Raw genomic sequence first — 21,231 nt, forward strand, 5'->3', positions numbered from 1 at the left:
TTGTTCTCAGAAATCAGTCCTGACTGCAGCCAGCAGCAGCTGACTTTATTCTGTCTGCAGTTCACTGACTTTTGTAGTGTAAATACCTGATGTACAATTGCACAACTAAGACCTGCTCTGCAATGAAGTCAAAATGAATTCGATTTATTGATTTATATTTTGAGGAAGTGGTAGTGGCTAGGTTGTTGCTACCGTGACTCAGGAGGGACAAAAGACAGTAACTGCCAGGGTAAGATATGCAAACATAGCACACCCACATCGAACCACACCCCCCAAGACCCAAATCTTGTTTTTCTTAATGAGCAATAGAAAAACGCATGCGGAATCGTTGCGTTCAGCCCCCTTTAACAGCGTCCCTCCAGACCTCGGTGAAGACTGAATGCAGGCTGTGGGGATAAATGAGTTTGACACCCCTGATCTACACTAAAAGTCTTTGATAGATGATATCTATGTGAGTGCATACTACTACCAGGTATTTGCTTTCACCAGTCCAGTAGTGTCACATCATTGCCAAAGAAGGAAAGGAGGCAAATAGGGGAATCCACTTTAAACAAGATACACGCTGAGGATGGATGAAATTGAGTAGCGGGTACAATTGTATCCATGGTAGCCTGACCTCAACCTATAATCTCAGACCCCTAACCCTGACCTCTGACCTTCTCTCCCCCCACAGTGAGAGTCCATACAGTGAGCATGGGGCCATAGAGGAGGTGGACAATGAGGGAGGCACTGAGACACATACCAGTGAGGATGGTGAGTACCCTTCAACCAGGCACCCTTGTATAACCCTATGATGTAATGACATACCAGATGTGAACGTCATGGGAAAAGCATACTTTCTTTCCCCAGTGTCTGTGCTGTGGTCTAGTGAGGGTTAAATCCAGACTTTCTCTAGTGTCTGAGGGTTAAATCCAGACTTTCCCCAGTGTCTGTGCTGTGGTCTAGCGAGGGTTAAATCCAGACTTTCCCCAGTGTCTGTGCTGTGGTCTAGTGAGGGTTAAATCCAGACTTTCTCCAGTGTCTGTACTGTGGTCTAGTGAGGGTTAAATCCAGACTTTCCCCGGTGTCTGTGCTGTGGTCTAGCGAGGGTTAAATCCAGACTTTCTCCAGTGTCTGTGCTGTGGTCTAGTGAGGGTTAAATCAAGACTTTCTCCAGTGTCTGTGCTGTGGTCTAGTGAGGGTTAAACCAAGAGCCCACTGGCCTGTGTGGATAATCCTGCCTTGCTAAATGGAATGACCTTGGAGGGGCAGGGAACTGGGCTCCAGAGATGTGGGCATCTATTCATATTCTAATTCCTGCTGTATCGCCAACACCCCATGGGACCTTGGCCACACAGTGATGGCAGCACCTCCCCCCCAGATCCCTGGTGGGCTCTTCTGCATCCCTCCGGACCCCCTCGGGTAATGTGATGAGGGATCTTTAAGTTTTGGGGTTAGCCGATAGTATTTGAATGAGCCCTAATCCTATGGGTTGATCACTCAAATATACCCAGCATATAAATACTTTTGGGGAATTATTTTGAACTCCAAATATGAATGGGGAGTGATGATGATGAATGATTGTCTATAATACCATCTGTATTGTCTATGCTTTTAAACGACTTCAGCGTGTGTTAATGTGATAGGCCTCACTCACACCAGCCTCAGAGACACTGCACTGCAGGCCAGGGAACTATATACTTCTAAAACTAAGTAAAAAGTGTTGAGTTGAGACGTCTGCTCTTCCATCTGGTCTGTTGGACCCGGTCTCAGACGAGGGGGGTGCGATGGAGTTGGTCTGTTCCAAATCAAATACACTGACTCACCTCCTCCGTGGGCTACAGAGGGGTCAGGTTGGCTGAATAGGACAGAAACTGGTTGTTTCTCAGGGAAACATTACAAAAACGCTGTACAGCTAAAGTGCCTTTAGACATTTTGTAGAGAATAAATATATTCCTAAACATGTATCTTGTTTTCAATAATGCATTAAAGTAAAACTGCAAAGAATGTGGCAAAGAAATGTACTTTATGTCCTGAATACAAAGCCTTAGGTTTGGGGCAAATCCAACACAGTACTATTCTTCATATTTTCAAGCATGGTGGTGGTTGCATCATGTTACGGGCATGCTTGTCATCGGCATGGACTAGGGAGTTGTTTTTAGGATGAAAATAAATGGAATAGAGCTAAGCACAGGCAAAATTGTAGAGGAAAACCTGGTTCAGTCTGCTTTCCAACAGACACTGAGAGACAAATTGACCTTTCAGCAGGACAATTTTTATTTTACCTTTATTTAACTAGGCAAGTCAGTTAAGAACTTAAGAACAAATGCTTATTTTCAATGACGGCCTAAGAACAGTGTGTTAACTGCCTTGTTCAGGGGCATAACGACACATTTTTCCCTTGTCAGCTCGGGAATTCGATCTTGCAACCTTTCGGTTACTAGTCCAACGCTCTAACCACTAGGTTACCTGCCGCCCCAATAACCTAAAACACAAGGCCAAATATACACTGAACCAGTGTAGACACTGCGTTGTTTACCAGGACGACATTGAATGTTCCTGAGTGGCTTAGTCACAGTTTTGACTTAAAGCGACTTGAAAATCTATGGCAAGACTTGAAAATGGCTGTCTAGCAATGATCAACAACCAACTTGACAGAGCCTGAATAATTTTTAAAAGAATGTGCAAATATTGTACGATCCAAGTGTGCAAAGCACTTAGAGACTTACCCAGAAGGACTTTATCATTGTGGAGTATTATGTGTATATAGGTGAGAGAAAAAAAATCATTACATGTTATACAACAAAATGTGAAATAAGTCAAGGGGTATGAATTCTTTCTGAAGGCACTGTACGTAACAAACATTTTACAAAAATGCTGTACAACTACGTAACAAAAAACTTTACAAAAACTTTCAAAGTTGTGTTGTAGCCGTCCACATTGTCTAGTCTACAACGGAGCCCAACCCGGTTCCATAGTAATAATGAAAACACACATTAGTAGCCTAATCATAATAACAGGCACAATCCCATCTCCTTTCCCTTTAGGTCTGAAAGTGTTTTTAGATTGTCCTTTTCATCATTCACCATCAGTCTTTAAACATCATTTATACATGAGCTCCAGGATGGAAATGTAAACCATCACGTCTCATTACATAGCTTTGCTAGCACACCCTCTTACAGAGTCAGACACATGTATGTCCATTCTAACTAATGAAGACACCGGAGGCGTGATTATTCGGCACCAAATGGAAGAAAAATCAATGAAACGGGGGAGAGACTGACTGCTTGGACATGTCCAATAAGAAAAAATATTTTTCCTAATGAATGGCACCTGATGGTACAGACTAGAGCATGTAGTTATCCATTGCAAAGCAATTAATTATGGACAAGTAGGCCTAATCAACCATATGAACCTAACTCGGGCTACCATGGTATTGGTCCAAATATTATCACGCTGTTAGGGTTGAGCGGAAAGTCTTTCTGACCCTGATGTTATTGCCATTCCCTGTGGGCTCTTGAAGCACATTCAGACCTATTGTCCTCAGTTAGTGGTTGAAAATACTTAGGATCTTACTCAGATTTACAATTTTGCTGTATGACGTCAATGTTCGATCCTAGTTGTCTTCAGGGCTTCAATGTCTTTGTTAGCATCATCCACCTTTTGTAACCAGCCAATAAGGCCAAGCCCTCTACTCAGCCCTCCTGGTGTGTTAAAGCCCATTTACTCCCATTATGGATGAACTGGAGAAGCCACATTTACAGAACTTGTGTGTGCGGGCGTGCGTGCGTGCGTGCGCGCGTGCGTGTGTGCGTGCGTGTGTGCGTGCGTGCGTGCGTGCGTGCGTGCGTGCGTGTGTGTGTGTGTGTGAGATAGGAAACACATGCATCACATGGGGGAAAATGGTTGGAACTTCCGAGTGTGCCTTAATTCTTTCACATGCTACAGACAGTACTCAATTTTAACGACCTGCATTCCGTCAACTCCTGTAACAACTGGCAATGACATGCGTAACATCGTAGCGTGACATCGTAGCGTGACATCGTAGCGTGACATCGTAGCGTGACATCGTAGCGTGACATTGTAGCGTAACCGTGTCCTTTTTTTAGATGCCCATTTCTCTCCCTCTGTCAATACATTGATGTTCCTTCCCTCTGCTGGTTAAACACTATAGGGTGTTGGAGTAGTGCATTCTCTTTACCCAGTTCAGTAAACACTGAACATGTCATTTATCTTCCCCTATGACCCCCCCCCCCCCCCCCAATCTGTCTCTGCTCACCATGTCCTGTAGCAGATAAGCAGGATCTTAGATTTATTTTCAGAGCGAGCGAGAGCGAATTCATTGGGGCCTGCCTAGCTGCTGCTTTTCTGCCTCTCACTTTATCGATTGTTGCCGTATCTCACTCCAAGGTGGTGATCCCTATTCACATGCATGAGCAGAGCGAGCCATGGGACTAGTCCACTTGGGTGTAACGGCATCCTACATTGCACTGCTGTTATATCAGAACCTCTTACTTTTTCTGTCCAGCTATTTTTGTGTGCACGCACTTCTGAGTGTCCTTGTCTATGAGCTTGCGCACTATAAAATTAAAATGAAATCAGAGATCAAATTCCTGTCTGTCATGTCTCATTGACTCCACAACACCCCTGTCATTCCCCACGGCAGAGAGGGGGGAGAGGGAGAAAAAACAAGAGAACCAGGATACATGTTATCTTGGAATCACTGTCCTCTCCACTGCTCCTCTCACCAGGATACTCATCAGGGAATCTCGCTGAGTTGTTTCTGTGAAAAGAATGTCATGGTGGCTTTTTACACATCCTGCTCTGGTTTCCTGCTATCTGAGCTCTGTGGTGCTTCTCCACTGATACCTCTTATCGAGGAAGCCTTGCTGTGGGGAGGAGCAGCAGGGAAAGGCAGGGACCCCCTGTCTGACTTGAGGAATTCTAGTGGTTGGATGTTCTTGGGGGTGGATGGGGTTGGGGGTGGGAGGAAACTAACCATTGACGATTGCTGTATCGCCATTGGTCGGGAGTCATGGCTGGCACCACCTAAGAGGAACGGGCCCATATGACTGTTCCTTGATGTTTTTAGCTCACCTGCCAGCAGTTACAGGTATGTCTTAGCCCCTTGTAACACAGTCAGTATGTGATAAAGGTTTCTAACAACATTTTAAATAATATGTGGTGTGGTAATGTACTCCCAACACAGACACTCGCAACAAAAAGCAGATGACAGTGTTTGTATTGGGTTTACCTTATAAACACTGTCCTCACTCAGACATCCCATGCAGAATCTCCATAGGTCTTTGTGACAGCTTGTCGTAGTCTAACCTCAGCAGAAGTCCATACTCTGGCTAATGTACTGTGTACTGAGCAGTATAGATCTCCTTTCACTAAGAGCTATAATCATCCCTGTTCAGGGCCTTCAGGGCCTGTTGTCCAGGGTGTTCTATTGTATGTGTGTAGCTCGGTTGTTATTGACACTAACTAAACTAGACTGACTGCTGCTGCTTTCAATCTCAGATCAATAATACCAGACCCATTTGTGACATCATTCAGACATACATAATCGTGACATACAGTGCCTTGCGAAAGTATTCGGCCCCCTTGAACTTTGCGACCTTTTGCCACATTTCAGGCTTCAAACATAAAGATATAAAACTGTATTTTTTTGTGAAGAATCAACAACAAGTGGGACACAATCATGAAGTGGAACGACATTTATTGGATATTTCAAAAAAATTTAACAAATCAAAAACTGAACAATTGGGCGTGCAAAATTATTCAGCCCCTTAAGTTAATACTTTTAGCGCCACCTTTTGCTGCGATTACAGCTGTAAGTCGCTTGGGGTATGTCTCTATCAGTTTTGCACATCGAGAGACTGAATTTTTTTCCCATTCCTCCTTGCAAAACAGCTCGAGCTCAGTGAGGTTTGATGGAGAGCATTTGTGAACAGCAGTTTTCAGTTCTTTCCACAGATTCTCGATTGGATTCAGGTCTGGACTTTGACTTGGCCATTCTAACACCTGGATATGTTTATTTTTGAACCATTCCATTGTAGATTTTGCTTTATGTTTTGGATCATTGTCTTGTTGGAAGACAAATCTCCGTCCCAGTCTCAGGTCTTTTGCAGACTCCATCAGGTTTTCTTCCAGAATGGTCCTGTATTTGGCTCCATCCATCTTCCCATCAATTTTAACCATCTTCCCTGTCCCTTCTGAAGAAAAGCAGGCCCAAACCATGATGCTGCCACCACCATGTTTGACAGTGGAGATAGTGTGTTCAGGGTGATGAGCTGTGTTGCTTTTACGCCAAACATAACGTTTTGCATTGTTGCCAAAAAGTTCAATTTTGGTTTAATCTGACCAGAGCACCTTCTTCCACATGTTTGGTGTGTCTCCCAGGTGGCTTGTGGCAAACTTTAAACGACACTTTAAGAAATGGCTGTCTTCTTGCCACTCTTCCATAAAGGCCAGATTTGTGCGATATACGACTGATTGTTGTCCTATGGACAGAGTCTCCCACCTCAGCTGTAGATCTCTGCAGTTCATCCAGAGTGATCATGGGCCTCTTGGCTGCATCTCTGATCAGTCTTCTCCTTGTATGAGCTGAAAGTTTAGAGGGACGGCCAGGTCTTGGTAGATTTGCAGTGGTCTGATACTCCTTCCATTTCAATATTATTGCTTGCACAGTGCTCCTTGGGATGTTTAAAGCTTGGGAAATCTTTTTGTATCCAAATCCGGCTTTAAACTTCTTCACAACAGTATCTCGGACCTGCCTGGTGTGTTCCTTGTTCTTCATGATGCTCTCTGCGCTTTTAACGGACCTCTGAGACTATCACAGTGCAGGTGCATTTATACGGAGATTTGATTACACACAGGTGGATTGTATTTATCATCATTAGTCATTTAGGTCAACATTGGATCATTCAGAGATCCTCACTGAACTTCTGGAGAGAGTTTGCTGCACTGAAAGTAAAGGGGCTGAATAATTTTGCACGCCCAATTTTTCAGTTTTTGATTTGTTAAAAAAGTTTGAAATATCCAATAAATGTCGTTCCACTTCATGATTGTGTCCCACTTGTTGTTGATTCTTCTCAAAAAAATACAGTTTTATATCTTTATGTTTGAAGCCTGAAATGTGGCAAAAGGTCGCAAAGTTCAAGGGGGCCGAATACTTTCGCAAGGCACTGTATAATTGCCAGAAATGTTTATACTCTGACACCACTCTGCTAAAAGAAAAATGGATTCCTTCATGTACTTTATCAGCCTTTAGTTTGACATACCTGACTGTGTGTTCCTCGTTTTCTTCTGCAGAGAGCGAGCCCATCGAAGCAATTGCCAAGTTTGACTACGTGGGGCGTTCTGCCCGAGAGCTGTGCTTCAAGAAGGGCGCCTCCCTGCTGCTGTACCAGCGGGCATCGGACGACTGGTGGGAGGGACGGCACAACGGCATTGACGGCCTGGTACCTCACCAGTACATCGTGGTGCAGGACATGTGAGTATGCAGCCCATAGACACACACACAGCTTCTAGAGGAGACACTGGCACATTTATTATCTACATATATAACAATATGTTGAATTAATATGTTGAATTAAATCAATGATTTTTAAAGAATCTATAGGTGGTTTTGCACAGGATTCATTAGTGGGGCAGGATTTGTAGTTGCTCTCCAATAATGGTACTTGCACAATATGTCCTCATCCTTGAAGTCTAGACCACAACTCCCTTAACAATACATAAGACTGCTGTTTAGAGAGGACTCTTGTATGCAGTAAATTTGTTCCACTTCCTTGAAGAGGATTCCTCATTACAACTTGCGTCCTGTTCAAGCTATTGCTCACTCACGTAACTGACCAATCAGCCACTCAATCACACTGTATCTAGCATTTTATTTTCCCTCTTAACAGAGAAGATCCACCCTCCCTTCATCCCATTTGGGGTTCCTTTTCAAAGTGAAAGTGACGACATCCGTCCATCTTTAATGTTCTTCCTCTGAATTAATCACAGCTTTTTCTGACTAACAATGACTCTGAGGAGCCAAGGCTCTGGGGCTGTGTGAAGCAGGGTCCTGGGCTGCAGGCTGGGGGCCTCTGTCTGTCCTACCCACTCTATGATGAACAAAATGTTCTCTAGGGGTCCTTAATTACCCCTTCTGCCCTCTATCAACCCCCCCCCCCCCCCGACAAACCCCAAGCGCCCCTTCACACTGGCAACCGTCTCCCTGCCCAGGCAATGATCCATGCCTAATGGGGTGGAGCTACACCCTCATTAAGAGGGTGAGAGAGACATTGTTTAGTAGCTAGCCAGAGAAATGCATGTTTAAAGCTCTCCGCCTCCGTTAGTGTTGTAGGTCCTTTACCAGCTGTCCCTACATGTGCCTGTATCAATAATTCACTGGGGGAGGTGCCGGGCTGATGGCTGTTTTCTTAGTTAAAGGAATGACCCTGAGAATTTACAGCCAGGTGTCCTGAAGCATGGCCAAGCATACTGTACTTGTGTGTGGAGGGGATATAAACTCAGCAAAAAAAGAAACGTCCTCACTGTCAACTGCGTTTATTTTCAGCAAACTTAACATGTGTAAATATTTGTGTGAACATAAGATTCAACAGAGACGTAAACTGAACAAGTTCCACAGACATGTGATTAACCAAAATTGAATAATGTGTCCCTGAACAAAGGGGGGGTCAAAATCAAAAGTAACAGTCAGTATCTGTTGTGGCCACCAGCTGCATTAAGTACTGCAGTGCATCTCCTCCTCATGTACTGCACAAGATTTGCCAGTACTTGCTGTTAGATGTTACCCCACTCTTCCACCAAGGCACCTGCAAGTTCCCGGACATTTCTGGGGGGAATGGCCCTAGCCCTCACCCTTCGATCCAACAGGTCCCAGATGTGCTCAATGGGATTGAGATCCGGGCTCTTCGCTGGCCATGGCAGAACACTGACATTTCCGTCTTGAAGGAAATCATGCACAGAACGAGCAGTATGGCTGGTGGCATTGTCATACTGGAGGGTCATGTCAGGATGAGCCTGCAGGAAGGGTACCCTATGAGGGAGGAGGATGTCTTCCCTGTAACGCACAACGTTGAGATTGCCTGCATTGACAACAAGCTCAGTCCGATGATGCTGTGACACACCGCCTCAGACCATGACGGACCCTCCACCTCCAAATTCATCCCGCTCCATGTTACAGGCCTCAGTGTAACGCTCATTCCTTCGACGATAAACACAAATCCGACCATCACCCCTGGTGAGAGCTAACCGCGACTCGTCAGTGAAGAGCACTTTTTGCCAGTCCTGTCTGGTCCAGCGATGGTGGGTTTGTGCCCATAGGCAACGTTGTTGCCGGTGATGTCTGGTGAGGACCTGCCTTACAACAGGCCTACAAGCCCTCGGTCCAGCCTCTCTCAGCCTATTGCGGACAGTCTGATCACTGATGGAGGGATTGTGCATTCCTGGTCTAACTCGGGCACTAATGGGCGGATATCATTACTAAAAAAATTCAGTGTGACATACTCTGACTTTACCAAACATTAGGAACACCTTCCTAATATTGAATACCCCCCCTCGGTACAGCCTCAACTCGTCGGGCCATGGACTCTACAAGGTGTCAAAAGCGTTCCACAGGGCCCATGTTGACTCCAATGCCCAAAGTCAAGTTGGCTGGATGTTAATACACACAGGAAACTGTTGATATTGAAAAACCCAGCAGCGTTGCAGTTCTTGACACAAACCGGTGTGCCTGGCACCTACTACCATACCGCGTTCAAAGGAACCTCAATATTTTGTCTTGCCCATTCACCCTCTGAATGGCACACATTCACAATCCAGTGGATTTAACAACTGACATCAATAAGGGATCCTAGCTTTCACCTGGATTCACTTGGTCAGTCTGTGTCATGGAAAGAGCAGGTGTTCTTCATGTTGTGTATACTCCGTGTATAGAAGCACTTGGGTGAAATACAGTAAAATGAGCATTGTGTATCAGATTGCTGGGCCTCAGTCATCCTTCTTGTGTGGACGTAGCATACGTGCACATTTTATTTTATTTATTTCACCTTTATTTAACCAAGTAGGCTAGTTGAGAACAAGATCTCATTTGCAACTGCGACCTGGCCAAGATAAAGCAAAGCACTTCGACACATACAACAACAGAGTTACACATGGAATAACCAAACATACAGTCAATAATACAGTTGAAAAAGTCCATATGCAGCATGTGCAAATGAGGTGAGATAAGGGAGGTAAAGGCAATAAATAGGCCATGGTGGCAAAGTAATTACAATATAGCAATTAAAACACTGGAATTGTAGATGTGCAGAAGATGAATGTGCAAGTAGAGATACTGGGGTGCAAAGGAGCAAGATAAATAAATACAGTATGGGGATGAGGTAGTTGGATGGGCTATTTACAGATGGGCAATGTACAGTGATCTGTGAGCTGCTCTGACAGCTGGTGCTTAAAGCTAGTGAGGGAGAGATGAGTCTCCAGCTTCAGTGATTTTTGCAGTTCGTTCCAGTCATTGGCAGCAGAGAACTGGAAGGAAAGGCGGCCAAAGGAAGAATTGGCTTTGGGGGTGACCAGTGAGATATGCCTGCTGGAGCGCGTGCTACGGTTGGATGCTGCTATGGTGACCAGTGAGCTGAGATAAGGTGGGGTTTAACCTAGCAAAGACTTATAGATGACCTGGAGCCAGTGGGTTTGGTGACAAATATGAAGCAAGGGCCAGCCAACGAGAGCGTACAGGTCGCAGTGGTGGGTAGTATATGGGGCTTTGGTGACAAAACAGATGACACTGTGATAGACTGCATCCAATTTGTTGAGTAGGGTGTTGGAGGCTATTTTGTAAATGCCATCGCCGAAGAAGTCGGTCAGTTTTACGAGGGTATGTTTGGCAGCATGAGTGAAGGATGCTTTGTAGCGAAATCAGAAGCCAATTCTAGATTTAGTTTTGGTTTGGAGATTCTTAATGTGAGTCTGGAAGGAGAGTTTACAGTCTAACCAGACACCTAGCTATTTGTAGTCGTCCACAAATTCTAAGTCAGAACCGTCCAGAGTAGTGATGCTGGACGGGCAGGCAGGTGCGGGCAGCGATCGGTTGAAGAGCATGCATTTAGTTTTACTTGCATTTAAGAGCCGTTGGAGGCCATGGAAGGAGAGTTGTTTGGCATTGAAGCTCGTCTGGAGGTTAGTTAACACAGTGTCCAAAGAAGGGCCAGAGGTATACAGAATGGTGTTGTCCGCGTAGAGGTGGATCAGAGAATCACCAGCAGCAAGAGCGACATCATTGATGTATACAGAGAAGAGAGTCGGCCCAAGAACCATAGAGACTGCCAGAGGTCCGGACAACAGGCCCTCCGATTTGAAACACTGAACTCTATCAGAGAAGTAGTTGGTGAACCAGGCGAGGCAATAATTTGAGAAACCAAGGCTGTTGAGTCTGCCGATAAGAATACGGTGGTTGACAGAGTTGAAAGCCTTGGCCAGGTCGATGAAGACGGCTGCACAGTAATGTCTCTTATCGATGGCGGTCATGACATCGCTTAGGACCTTGAGCGTGGCTGACGTGCACCCATGACCAGCTCTGAAACCAGATTGCATAGCGGAGAAGGTACGGTGGGATTTGAAATGGTCAGTAATCTGTGGTGTGTGTAGGATTGCAAACCCCCGGTAATTTACCAAAGTTACTGGAATTTTCTGAAAAATTCCAGTAGTTCACTAGTAACATTAGGATATGACCGGTAATATTCCTGCGCTTTGCAACCCTAGGTGTGTGTGGTTTATTGTCCAGCCCATTATTCCCCACTCCACCAGGCTCTGTGGCTACTAAGCAGCTCTGATTGCTACCACCTGACAAGATCAGTCACCATCTATAGTGTATGCAGCTAGCGCTCAGCTCAGTCACGCACGCAGCCCACTGAGATAACCCATACAGCTGGCTTTGGTCATGCTGCCTGGCAGCCCTGGACACACCACTTCTAATGGAAGGACAATAGATCCAGGCCTATAAGTCAACATGAGCCTGGAGGAGAGGCTAGTTAGGAATGCTTGACGGAACTCAATGCACTGAACTGTTCACTGTGGTATCAGATGACTTCATCTTCTAAACTATTCACTGTGGTATCAGATGACTTCATCTTATAAACTATTCACTGTGGTATCAGATGACTTCATCTTATAAACTATTCACTGTGGTATCAGATGACTTCATCTTATAAACTATTCACTGTGGTATCAGATGACTTCATCTTATAAACTATTCACTATGGTATCAGATGACTTCATCTTATAAACTATTCACTGTGGTATCAGATGACTTCATCTTCTAAACTATTCACTGTGGTATCAGATGACTTCATCTTCTAAACTATTCACTGTGGTATCAGATGACTTCATCTTATAAACCATTCACTGTGGTATCAGATGACTTCATCTTATAAACTATTCACTGTGGTATCAGATGACTTCATCTTATAAACTATTCACTGTGGCATCAGATGACTTCATCTTCTAAACTATTCACTGTGGTATCAGATGACTTCATCTTATAAACTATTCACTGTAGTATCAGATGACTTCATCTTATAAACTATTCACTGTGGTATCAGATGACTTCATCTTATAAACTATTCACTGTGGTATCAGTGACTTCATCTTCTAAACTATTCACTGTGGTATCAGATGACTTCATCTTATAAACTATTCACTGTGGTATCAGTGACTTCATCTTATAAACTATTCACTGTAGTATCAGATGACTTCATCTTATAAACTATTCACTGTGGTATCAGATGACTTCATCTTATAAACTATTCACTGTGGTATCAGATGACTTCAGCTTATAAACTATTCACTGTGGCATCAGATGACTTCATCTTATAAACTATTCACTGTGGTATCAGATGACTTCATCTTATAAACTATTCACTGTGGTATCAGATGACTTCATCTTATAAACTATTCACTGTGGTATCAGATGACTTCATCTTATAAACTATTCACTGTGGCATCAGATGACTTCATCTTATAAACTATTCACTGTGGTATCAGATGACTTCTTCTAAATTATTGTTGCATAAAAACTGCTTGGACTTTTGCCGGATTGTCTTTTTGTCTTCTTGTGCATGCCTGTGTGCGTGCCTGTGTGCATGCCTGTGTGCGTGTCTGTGTGCGTGTCTGTGTGCGTGTCTGTGTGCGTGCCTGTGTGTGTGCCTGTGTGCGTGCCTGTGTGCGTGCCTGTGTGCGTGCCTGTGTGCGTGCCTGTGTGCGTGTCTGTGTGCTTGTGCGTGCCTGTGTGCTTGTGCGTGCCTGTGTGCGTGTATGTGTGCTTGTGCGTGCATGTGTGCGTGTCTGTGTGCGTGTCACAGGGATGATAATTTCTCAGACACGCTTAGTCAGAAGGCTGACAGTGAGGCCAGCAGCGGCCATGGAGCTGAGGACAAGTGTTCAGGAAAAGACATGAGCTCTCCTACCGACACCAGGATCACTGACGCCTACATTGGCAGGTGAGCTCAACCACATCTCACCTCTACCTTACCTAGTGAGGCAGTATTTATTAAGCACCAAACAGAAGAATATGGACTGAAACATGGGGGGGACAACTTGGACGTGTCCAACAAGACACAAGCATTTCTGTTTTACATTGCATGACACACACACCCTAGCCTACTGGAACAGCACACCTTGACGTCTCACTGTGGAATCTTCTCAGGTATCTTGCTAATGAAACACAGCCAAACCAATAACTGCCTGTTTTCTGGGTCTGGCTGCCAGGGGGTGGTTCTGGCTGCCAGGGGATGGTTCTGGCTGCCAGGGGATGGTTCTGGCTGCCAGGGGGTGGTTCTGGCTGCCAGGGGGTGGTTCTGGCTGCCAGGGGGTGGTTCTGGCTGCCAGGGGGTGGTTCTGGCTGCCAGGGGGTGGTTCTGGCTGCCAGGGGGTGGTTCTGGCTGCCAGGGGGTGGTTCTGGCTGCCAGGGGGTGGGTCTGGCTGCCAGGGGGTGGGTCTGGCTGCCAGGGGGTGGGTCTGGGTGCTCGGGGGTGGGTCTGGATGCTCGGGGGTGGGTCTGGATGCTCGGGGGTGGGTCTGGGTGCTCGGGGGTGGGTCTGGGTGCTCGGGGGTGGGTCTGGATGCCCTACCACCACCCAGTCCACTGTGCTCTTTAAACTACAGTTTAAAAGATCAAAAGGGCTACATGACATTAGGTAGATGCGTGTAAAAAAATACATTTTTAAACATTGTGGAATGGAGATCAATCTAGAATGAATTCCAAGAGAGGAAAAACAGTTGTGTGTACCTGTACCTTATGACTAACACTGAGGGACAGTACTGGAGTTAGTCAGTCTACCTGAGAAGGACCAGATGTCATCTTACATGCAGGGGTCATGCACAATGTCAGCTAAACCTGTCAGCTAAACCTGGGCCCGTATTCACAAAGACACTGGGAGAGCTGATATAGTATCAGCTTTTTTAGAAAAAAATTATATGGACAGAGCAGACCTGATTCTAGGTCAGCGCTCCTACTCTCAGCCTAATGGCCAATAGAATCATCGTTGATGATGAGTTGTCCCAGTCAGTGGATAATCTAAGTCCATTTTCAGATGGTTTGCTTCAGTCAACATCAGGGTGTAAATACATTAGAGTGGTTATTGCATAGGTGTCATTCTCAGAGCAATCTAGGGCAGACACACACACACACACACACACACACACACACACTCCTGGCGTATCTTTTTGGCAGGGACTATAAAGGCTTCTGGGAGAGCTACAGTATTTTCTCACTCGTTCTTCTGTTCATTGCTGCATTCTAATTTGTGTGACGGAATAGGCAACCTTGAGAAATCTGTCACTGGCATCAGCCCTGTAAGTTTAGCTAGTGTTTTATTGAAAGGCTTGCTCACTTCACCTCTCTCTCTGCTGGAGAAATGTTAATGAATCATACTTTTGACTAGCTATGCGTTCCATTCCTTGTTTTCCCCTCCCTTGCTACCACTGGCACCCCTCTACCCCTTGAGCCAGGACTACTTTCTCTACCCCCTGCTCCCTCCCTATCTACCCCCTGCTCCCTCCCTCCCTTTCTCTCTACCCCCTGCTCCCTTTCTCTCTACCCCCTGCTCCCTTTCTCTCTACCCCCTTGCTCCCTTTCTCTCTACCCCTTGCTCCCTTTCTCTCTACCCCTTGCTCCCTTTCTCTCTACCCCTTGCTCCCTTTCTCTCTACCCCTTGCTCCCTTTCTCTCTACCCCTTGCTCCCTTTCTCTTTACCCCCTGCTCCCTTTCTCTCTACCCCCTGCTCCCTTTCTCTCTACCACCTGCTCCCTTTCTCTCTACCCCCTTGCTCCCTTTCTCTCTACCCCCTGCTCCCTTTCTCTCTACCCCTTGCTCCCTTTCTCTCTACCCCTTGCTCCCTTTCTCTCTACCCCTTGCTCCCTTTCTCTCTACCCCCTGCTCCCTTTCTCTCTACCACCTGCTCCCTTTCTCTCTACCCCTGCTCCCTTTCTCTCTACCCCCTGCTCCCTTTCTCTCTACCTCCTGCTCCCTTTGTCTCTACCCCCTGCTCCCTTTCTCTCTACCCCTGCTCCCTTTGTCTCTACCCCTGCTCCCTTTGTCTCTACCCCTGCTTCCTTTCTCTCTACCCCCTGCTCCCTTTCTCTCTACCCCTGCTCCCTTTCTCTCTACTCCCTGCTCCCTTTCTCTCTACCCCCTGCTCCCTCCCTCTCTACCCCCTGCTCCCTCCCTCTCTACCCCCTGCTCCCTCCCTCTCTACCCCTTGCTCCCTTTCTCTCTACCCCTGCTCCCTTTCTCTCTACCCCTGCTCCCTTTCTCTCTACCCCCTTCTCCCTTTATCTCTACCCCCTGCTCCCTTTCTCTCTACCCCTGCTCCCTTTGTCTCTACCCCTGCTTCCTTTCTCTCTACCCCCTGCTCCCTTTCTCTCTACCCCTGCTCCCTTTCTCTCTACTCCCTGCTCCCTTTCTCTCTACCCCCTGCTCCCTCCCTCTCTACCCCCTGCTCCCTCCCTCTCTACCCCCTGCTCCCTCCCTCTCTACCCCCTGCTCCCTCCCTCTCTACCCCCTGCTCCCTTTCTCTCTACCCCCTGGTTCCCTTTCTCTCTACCCCCTTGCTCCCTTTCTCTCTACCCCTTGCTCCCTTTCTCTCTACCCCTTGCTCCCTTTCTCTCTACCCCCTGCTCCCTTTCTCTCTACCCCCTGCTCCCTTTCTCTCTACCCCCTGCTCCCTTTCTCTCTACCCCCTGCTCCCTTTCTCTCTACCCCCTGCTCCCTCCCTCTCTACCCCCTTGCTCCCTTTCTCTCTACCCCCTTGCTCCCTTTCTCTCTACCCCTTGCTCCCTTTCTCTCTACCCCTGCTCCCTTTCTCTCTACCCCTGCTCCCTTTCTCTCTACCTCCCTCTCTTCCCACCCTCTCTTCCCTCCCTCCATCCCTCCCTCCCTCTCTTCCCACCCTCCCTCCCTCTCTTTCCACCCTCCCACCATCTCTCTCTCTATTTCCCTCTCTACTGTTCTATGCAGACATGGCTCAGCACTGTTGAATCATTCATATCTTTGGCTTTATTTAGATATCTCTCCTTCTACTGCAATTTACAGCATTTCTATTATACAACAGCAGTAATTACAGCCTAGAATTGTAGTCAACCAGAGAACATTATTGTATTATCTGGTTTGCTTTTGTATGACATTATCAATAGTATGGAAAACATGGCAGTCATGATTCATATTATAATATGGTTTGTAAGTGCCCAATGACTGTCTGTAGATTGTACTGTAGCCGTTGTTTTCCTTTCTGTAAGCCTGTCCATAGATTGAGTTGTGTGATCTTACTCCCCCTACTGTTTATGAAGAGTCCATGCATGTGTTTACCCCTCCACGTGTTTACCCCTCCACGTGTTTACCCCTCCACGTGTTTACCCCGCCACGTGTTTACCCCGCCACGTGTTTACTCCTCCACGTGTTTACTTCTCCACGTGTTTACCCCTCCACGTGTTTACCCCTCCACGTGTTTACCCCTCCACGTGTTTACCCCTCCACGTGTTTACCCCTCCACGTGTTTACTCCTCCACGTGTTTACTCCTCCACGTGTTTACCCCTCCACGTGTTTACCCCTCCACGTGTTTACCCCTCCACGTGTTTACCCCTCCACGTGTTTACCCCTCCACGTGTTTACCCCTCCACGTGTTTACCCCTCCACGTGTTTACCCCTCCACGTGTTTACCCCTCCACGTGTTTACCCCTCCACGTGTTTACCCCTCCACGTGTTTACCCCTCCACGTGTTTACCCCTCCACGTGTTTACCCCTCCACGTGTTTACCCCTCCACGTGTTTACTCCTCCACGTGTTTACTCATCCACGTGTTTACCCCTCCACGTGTTTACCCCTCCACGTGTTTACCCCTCCACGTGTTTACCCCTCCACGTGTTTACCCCTCCACGTGTTTACCCCTCCACGTGTTTACCCCTCCACGTGTTTACTCCTCCACGTGTTTACCCCTCCACGTGTTTACCCCTCCACGTGTTTACCCCTCCACGTGTTTACCCCTCCACGTGTTTACCCCTCCACGTGTTTACCCCTCCACGTGTTTACCCCTCCACGTGTTTACCCCTCCACGTGTTTACTCCTCCACGTGTTTACTCCTCCACGTGTTTACCCCACAAATCCCCAGTCAGTCCTCCATCTGTATCAAAACACATTATGTCCCATATTTAGCTCCATGATGAATCGCCACTCTTAATAATGGTGGCTGAGACAGACCATGTTAATTAGGCAGGAATTAGATTGAGACTTGAAACACGCTTAGGAAGGATGATTAAGGGATGAATAGCTGCTAGACTCAAGACTTTTATTGTTTATTTAACTAGGCAAGTCAGTTAAGAACCAATTGTTATTTACAATGACTGCCTACCCCGGTCAAACCCGGACGACGCTGGCCCAATTGTGCGCCACCCTATGGAACTCCCAATCACGGCCGGTTGGGATTCAACCCAGGGTCTGTAGTTGATGCCTCTAGCACTGAGATGCAGTGCCTTAGACCGCTGCGCCACTCGGGAGCCCTGAATGACTCATGAATGACACTTGATGGAGATAAAGGTTTTGGGATATGAGACAGGAAGTACTGTGCAGCTAGCTTGGTCCCAGATCGGTTTGTGCTGTCTTGCCGACTACTATGGTCTTGTGGCATGTTAATGACTGAAGGAGTTGGCTATACAGCACAAACATATCTGGGACCAGGCTACAGCGCAACAATAGCCATTTGGACAAATGTTAAACCACTTTAGTAGATGTTATTTGTCAGTTTCTGTGTCGTTGCATAACAAGTCATTTATTTAGGGTTTCTGCCTGGTGTTGTGTAGGGAATATTAGTTTGATATTATGTTAGTGATGAGGCAAAAATTGTCATCTCTCAATTGTTTATTGAAGAATTAAAAAAGACCGAACAAAAACAGTTAGTGAATGGAAAAAGTCCCCCATCACCCTTTATCAAATCTTCAAAATACTTTTATCCCCTTACAATCTCCTCTCATAACCATCTTTTACTGAACTTTTTCCTCAGAGTATATCCACTGGAACAATCGTAAATTGTAATCCCTCTATGGTTAAATATCTTTATATATTTCTCTTATCATATCATCCTCCGACACTGCTGCCAGACAGGCAGCCTATCACATTTGGTGCTGATTAGGTAGGGGGATGCAACATTATGTCTCCTGGGCTGTGTCCCAAATGCCCCCCTATAGTGAACTACTTTTGAACAGAGCCTAATGGGCCCTGGTCAGAAAAAGTGCTAGGCTGGGTTTCATAAATATGCAGAGCAGAGCAGGGTCTTATCAGAGCCCCAGTAGTGATTGTTGTGTCTTTGGCATCATTAAAACTGAAGACTTATTTATCAAATCACTCTCTGTAATTATTATTACGCGATTAAACTGATTAATCATGTAACTGTAATTAACTAGGAAGTCTGGGCACCAAGGAAAATATTCAGATTACAAAGTTATAACTTTCAGATATTTTAATATCTGATCACTTAGTCTTCAAATGAATGAATTATTATTTACCTCACGTTAGTCTCATTCCAAACGTCGTAAATTGTTGGTTATCTGCACCAGCCCAGTCTTCACTATGAGTCATACATACATCAATTGTCTTAAAATCATTTATTTACTAACTATGTACTCACAGAAATGCATCATACAAACAAACAAAGTAGATATGGTTCCAAAGAAATGATAGGGGGGTGTGGGCTAAACTCTGCTTGTTAGACAGAGTGATAATTCTAACAATTGAAATGCTAATCTTTTGCACATGAACGCACACTCATTCTGGAACAATTGCAGTATATATATATTTATGCTCAGTGTGTCGTCGGGATCTCTGTTGAAAAGTTTGTTTCTGTTGGAGAGTCTGTCCGCCCTCTCTCTCACTCTGTCGTGGTTAGGATGGGTAGTTCAGAGTGACATTCATTCATGTCGTTATAGAATACATGTTTCGGCAGTTGTCGGTCTTCGCGTTCAATGATACCGAATTCCTAGCTGCAGACTAGTAATTAATATCAAAGACTTGTTCTTATTCTGTTGGTATCAATAATCTAAGAGTTTAACCACGTGGTATGTGTGCCTGCGTGCGTGAGTGTGCCTGTGTGCTACTAGGTCTCTGTGTGCGTGCCATGCGTAAGGGATGCACACCTGTGTGTGGCAGGTCAGGTGTATATCTATGTTCAGTCAGGAAGGTGTGTTGAGACAGCAGGTTCAGATGGAGGACAGATTTAATGCTGAGCCAGCTGAACCTTATCCCAGGCAGGCAGGGGGGCAGGCAAGGGGGCACTGTGTGGCTAAAGGTTCAGATAAAGACCCCAGCCTGCAAGCCTCACAGTGCTGCAGCTGGAGCCCTGCCTCAGAACAAGCAACTAGGAGCACTTTGGGACTGACATATAGGTTTATGTCTGAACACTACATTCAGACAGAAGGCTTCAACAACTCTGTCTAGTCTATATCCCCATACTGTCTAAGAATCTGTGTGACTGTACATTACCCCATACTGACTAAGAATCTGTGTGACTGTACATTACCCCATACTGTCTAAGAATCTGTGTGACTGTACATTACCCCATACTGACTAAGAATCTGTGTGACTGTACATTACCCCATACTGACTAAGAATCTGTGTGACTGTACATTACCCCATACTGAATAAGAATCTGTGTGACTGTACACTACCCCATACTGTCTAAGAATCTGTGTGACTACATTACCCCATACTGACTAAGAATCTGTGTGACTGTACATTACCCCCCGTACTGAATAAGAATCTGTGTGACTGTACACTACCCCATACTGTCTAAGAATCTGTGTGACTACATTACCCCATACTGACTAAGAATATGTGTGACTGTACATTACCCCATACTGACTAAGAATATGTGTGACTGTACATTACCCCATACTGACTAAGAATCTGTGTGACTTTACATTACCCCATACTGACTAAGTGTGTGACTATATATGTGTGACTGTCTTCCCGCCCTCTCCCATATCCCAGCAGGCATAAGAAGAGGACGGAGCCCCCCTCCCGTCGCCCCCCGGCGCGCCCCAATGATGTCAACTGTATGGTGCACCCCTCCCAGCAGACCCACGGTGGCCAGGCTCACACGCCTGAGATGGGCTCCCCAGTTCTGGGTCACTCCTTCAGCCCCCGGGACCTGCTGCGGGGCCGTAACCACGGCCAGCTTCCCATGGACAGCCCCGAGCACCGGCGCCGAACAGGCCACGGTAGCCTGACCAACATCAGCCGCCACGAGTCACTGAAGAAGATGGAGAGCCCGCCCATTCGACGCTCCACAAGCTCGGGCCAGTACACAGCCGTGTTCCAGGACCCCCACCCTCATGGTGGTGGCAAGCCCCTGGATCCGGAGACCATTGCACAGGTCAGCGCCAGCACCGCGGGACGAGCGCACCTCCCTCCACCAGCAGCCCTGTCAACCTAGTTAGTCTGCTTACTCTGAGTTCTGCTACTACTGAACACCTCTGTCACAATACTCCCAAACACATTCACAATCTAGTTTTCCTTTATAGTTATCAAGACGCTCTTATTTAGAGTGACTTACAATAAATTCAGTCAGCTAAAGTAGGGGAGAGCAGACGACCACATATCACGATCATTGCTACAAAACTTTCTTTAAAAAAACTACTATCGGCAACGTCAGTACTAGTAGAATATCAAAAATACAATGTTTGTTTCTGTTACAG

The 21,231-nt window shown here is 46.2% G+C and overlaps 1 protein-coding gene across 2 annotated transcripts in view; it reads left to right on the forward strand.

Annotated features, from left to right (window-relative positions):
- The window catches only part of LOC139373931 (SLIT-ROBO Rho GTPase-activating protein 1-like), a 157,216-nt gene that overhangs the window by 131,221 nt on the left and 4,764 nt on the right, over positions 1-21,231 (forward strand). The window contains exons 18-21 of one of the 2 annotated variants that reach the window (XM_071115024.1): positions 674-753; positions 7,297-7,477; positions 13,353-13,490; positions 20,528-20,909. In XM_071115024.1, the coding sequence (XP_070971125.1) occupies positions 674-753; positions 7,297-7,477; positions 13,353-13,490; positions 20,528-20,909 (781 nt within the window). Of the gene's footprint in view, positions 1-673; positions 754-7,296; positions 7,478-13,352; positions 13,491-20,524; positions 20,910-21,231 lie in introns of both variants that reach the window. The other variant, XM_071115020.1, reaches the window with a different exon arrangement.

The sequence above is a fragment of the Oncorhynchus clarkii genome, chromosome 2 (genome assembly GCF_045791955.1).
Source record: "Oncorhynchus clarkii lewisi isolate Uvic-CL-2024 chromosome 2, UVic_Ocla_1.0, whole genome shotgun sequence".
Lineage (NCBI taxonomy): Eukaryota > Metazoa > Chordata > Actinopteri > Salmoniformes > Salmonidae > Oncorhynchus > Oncorhynchus clarkii.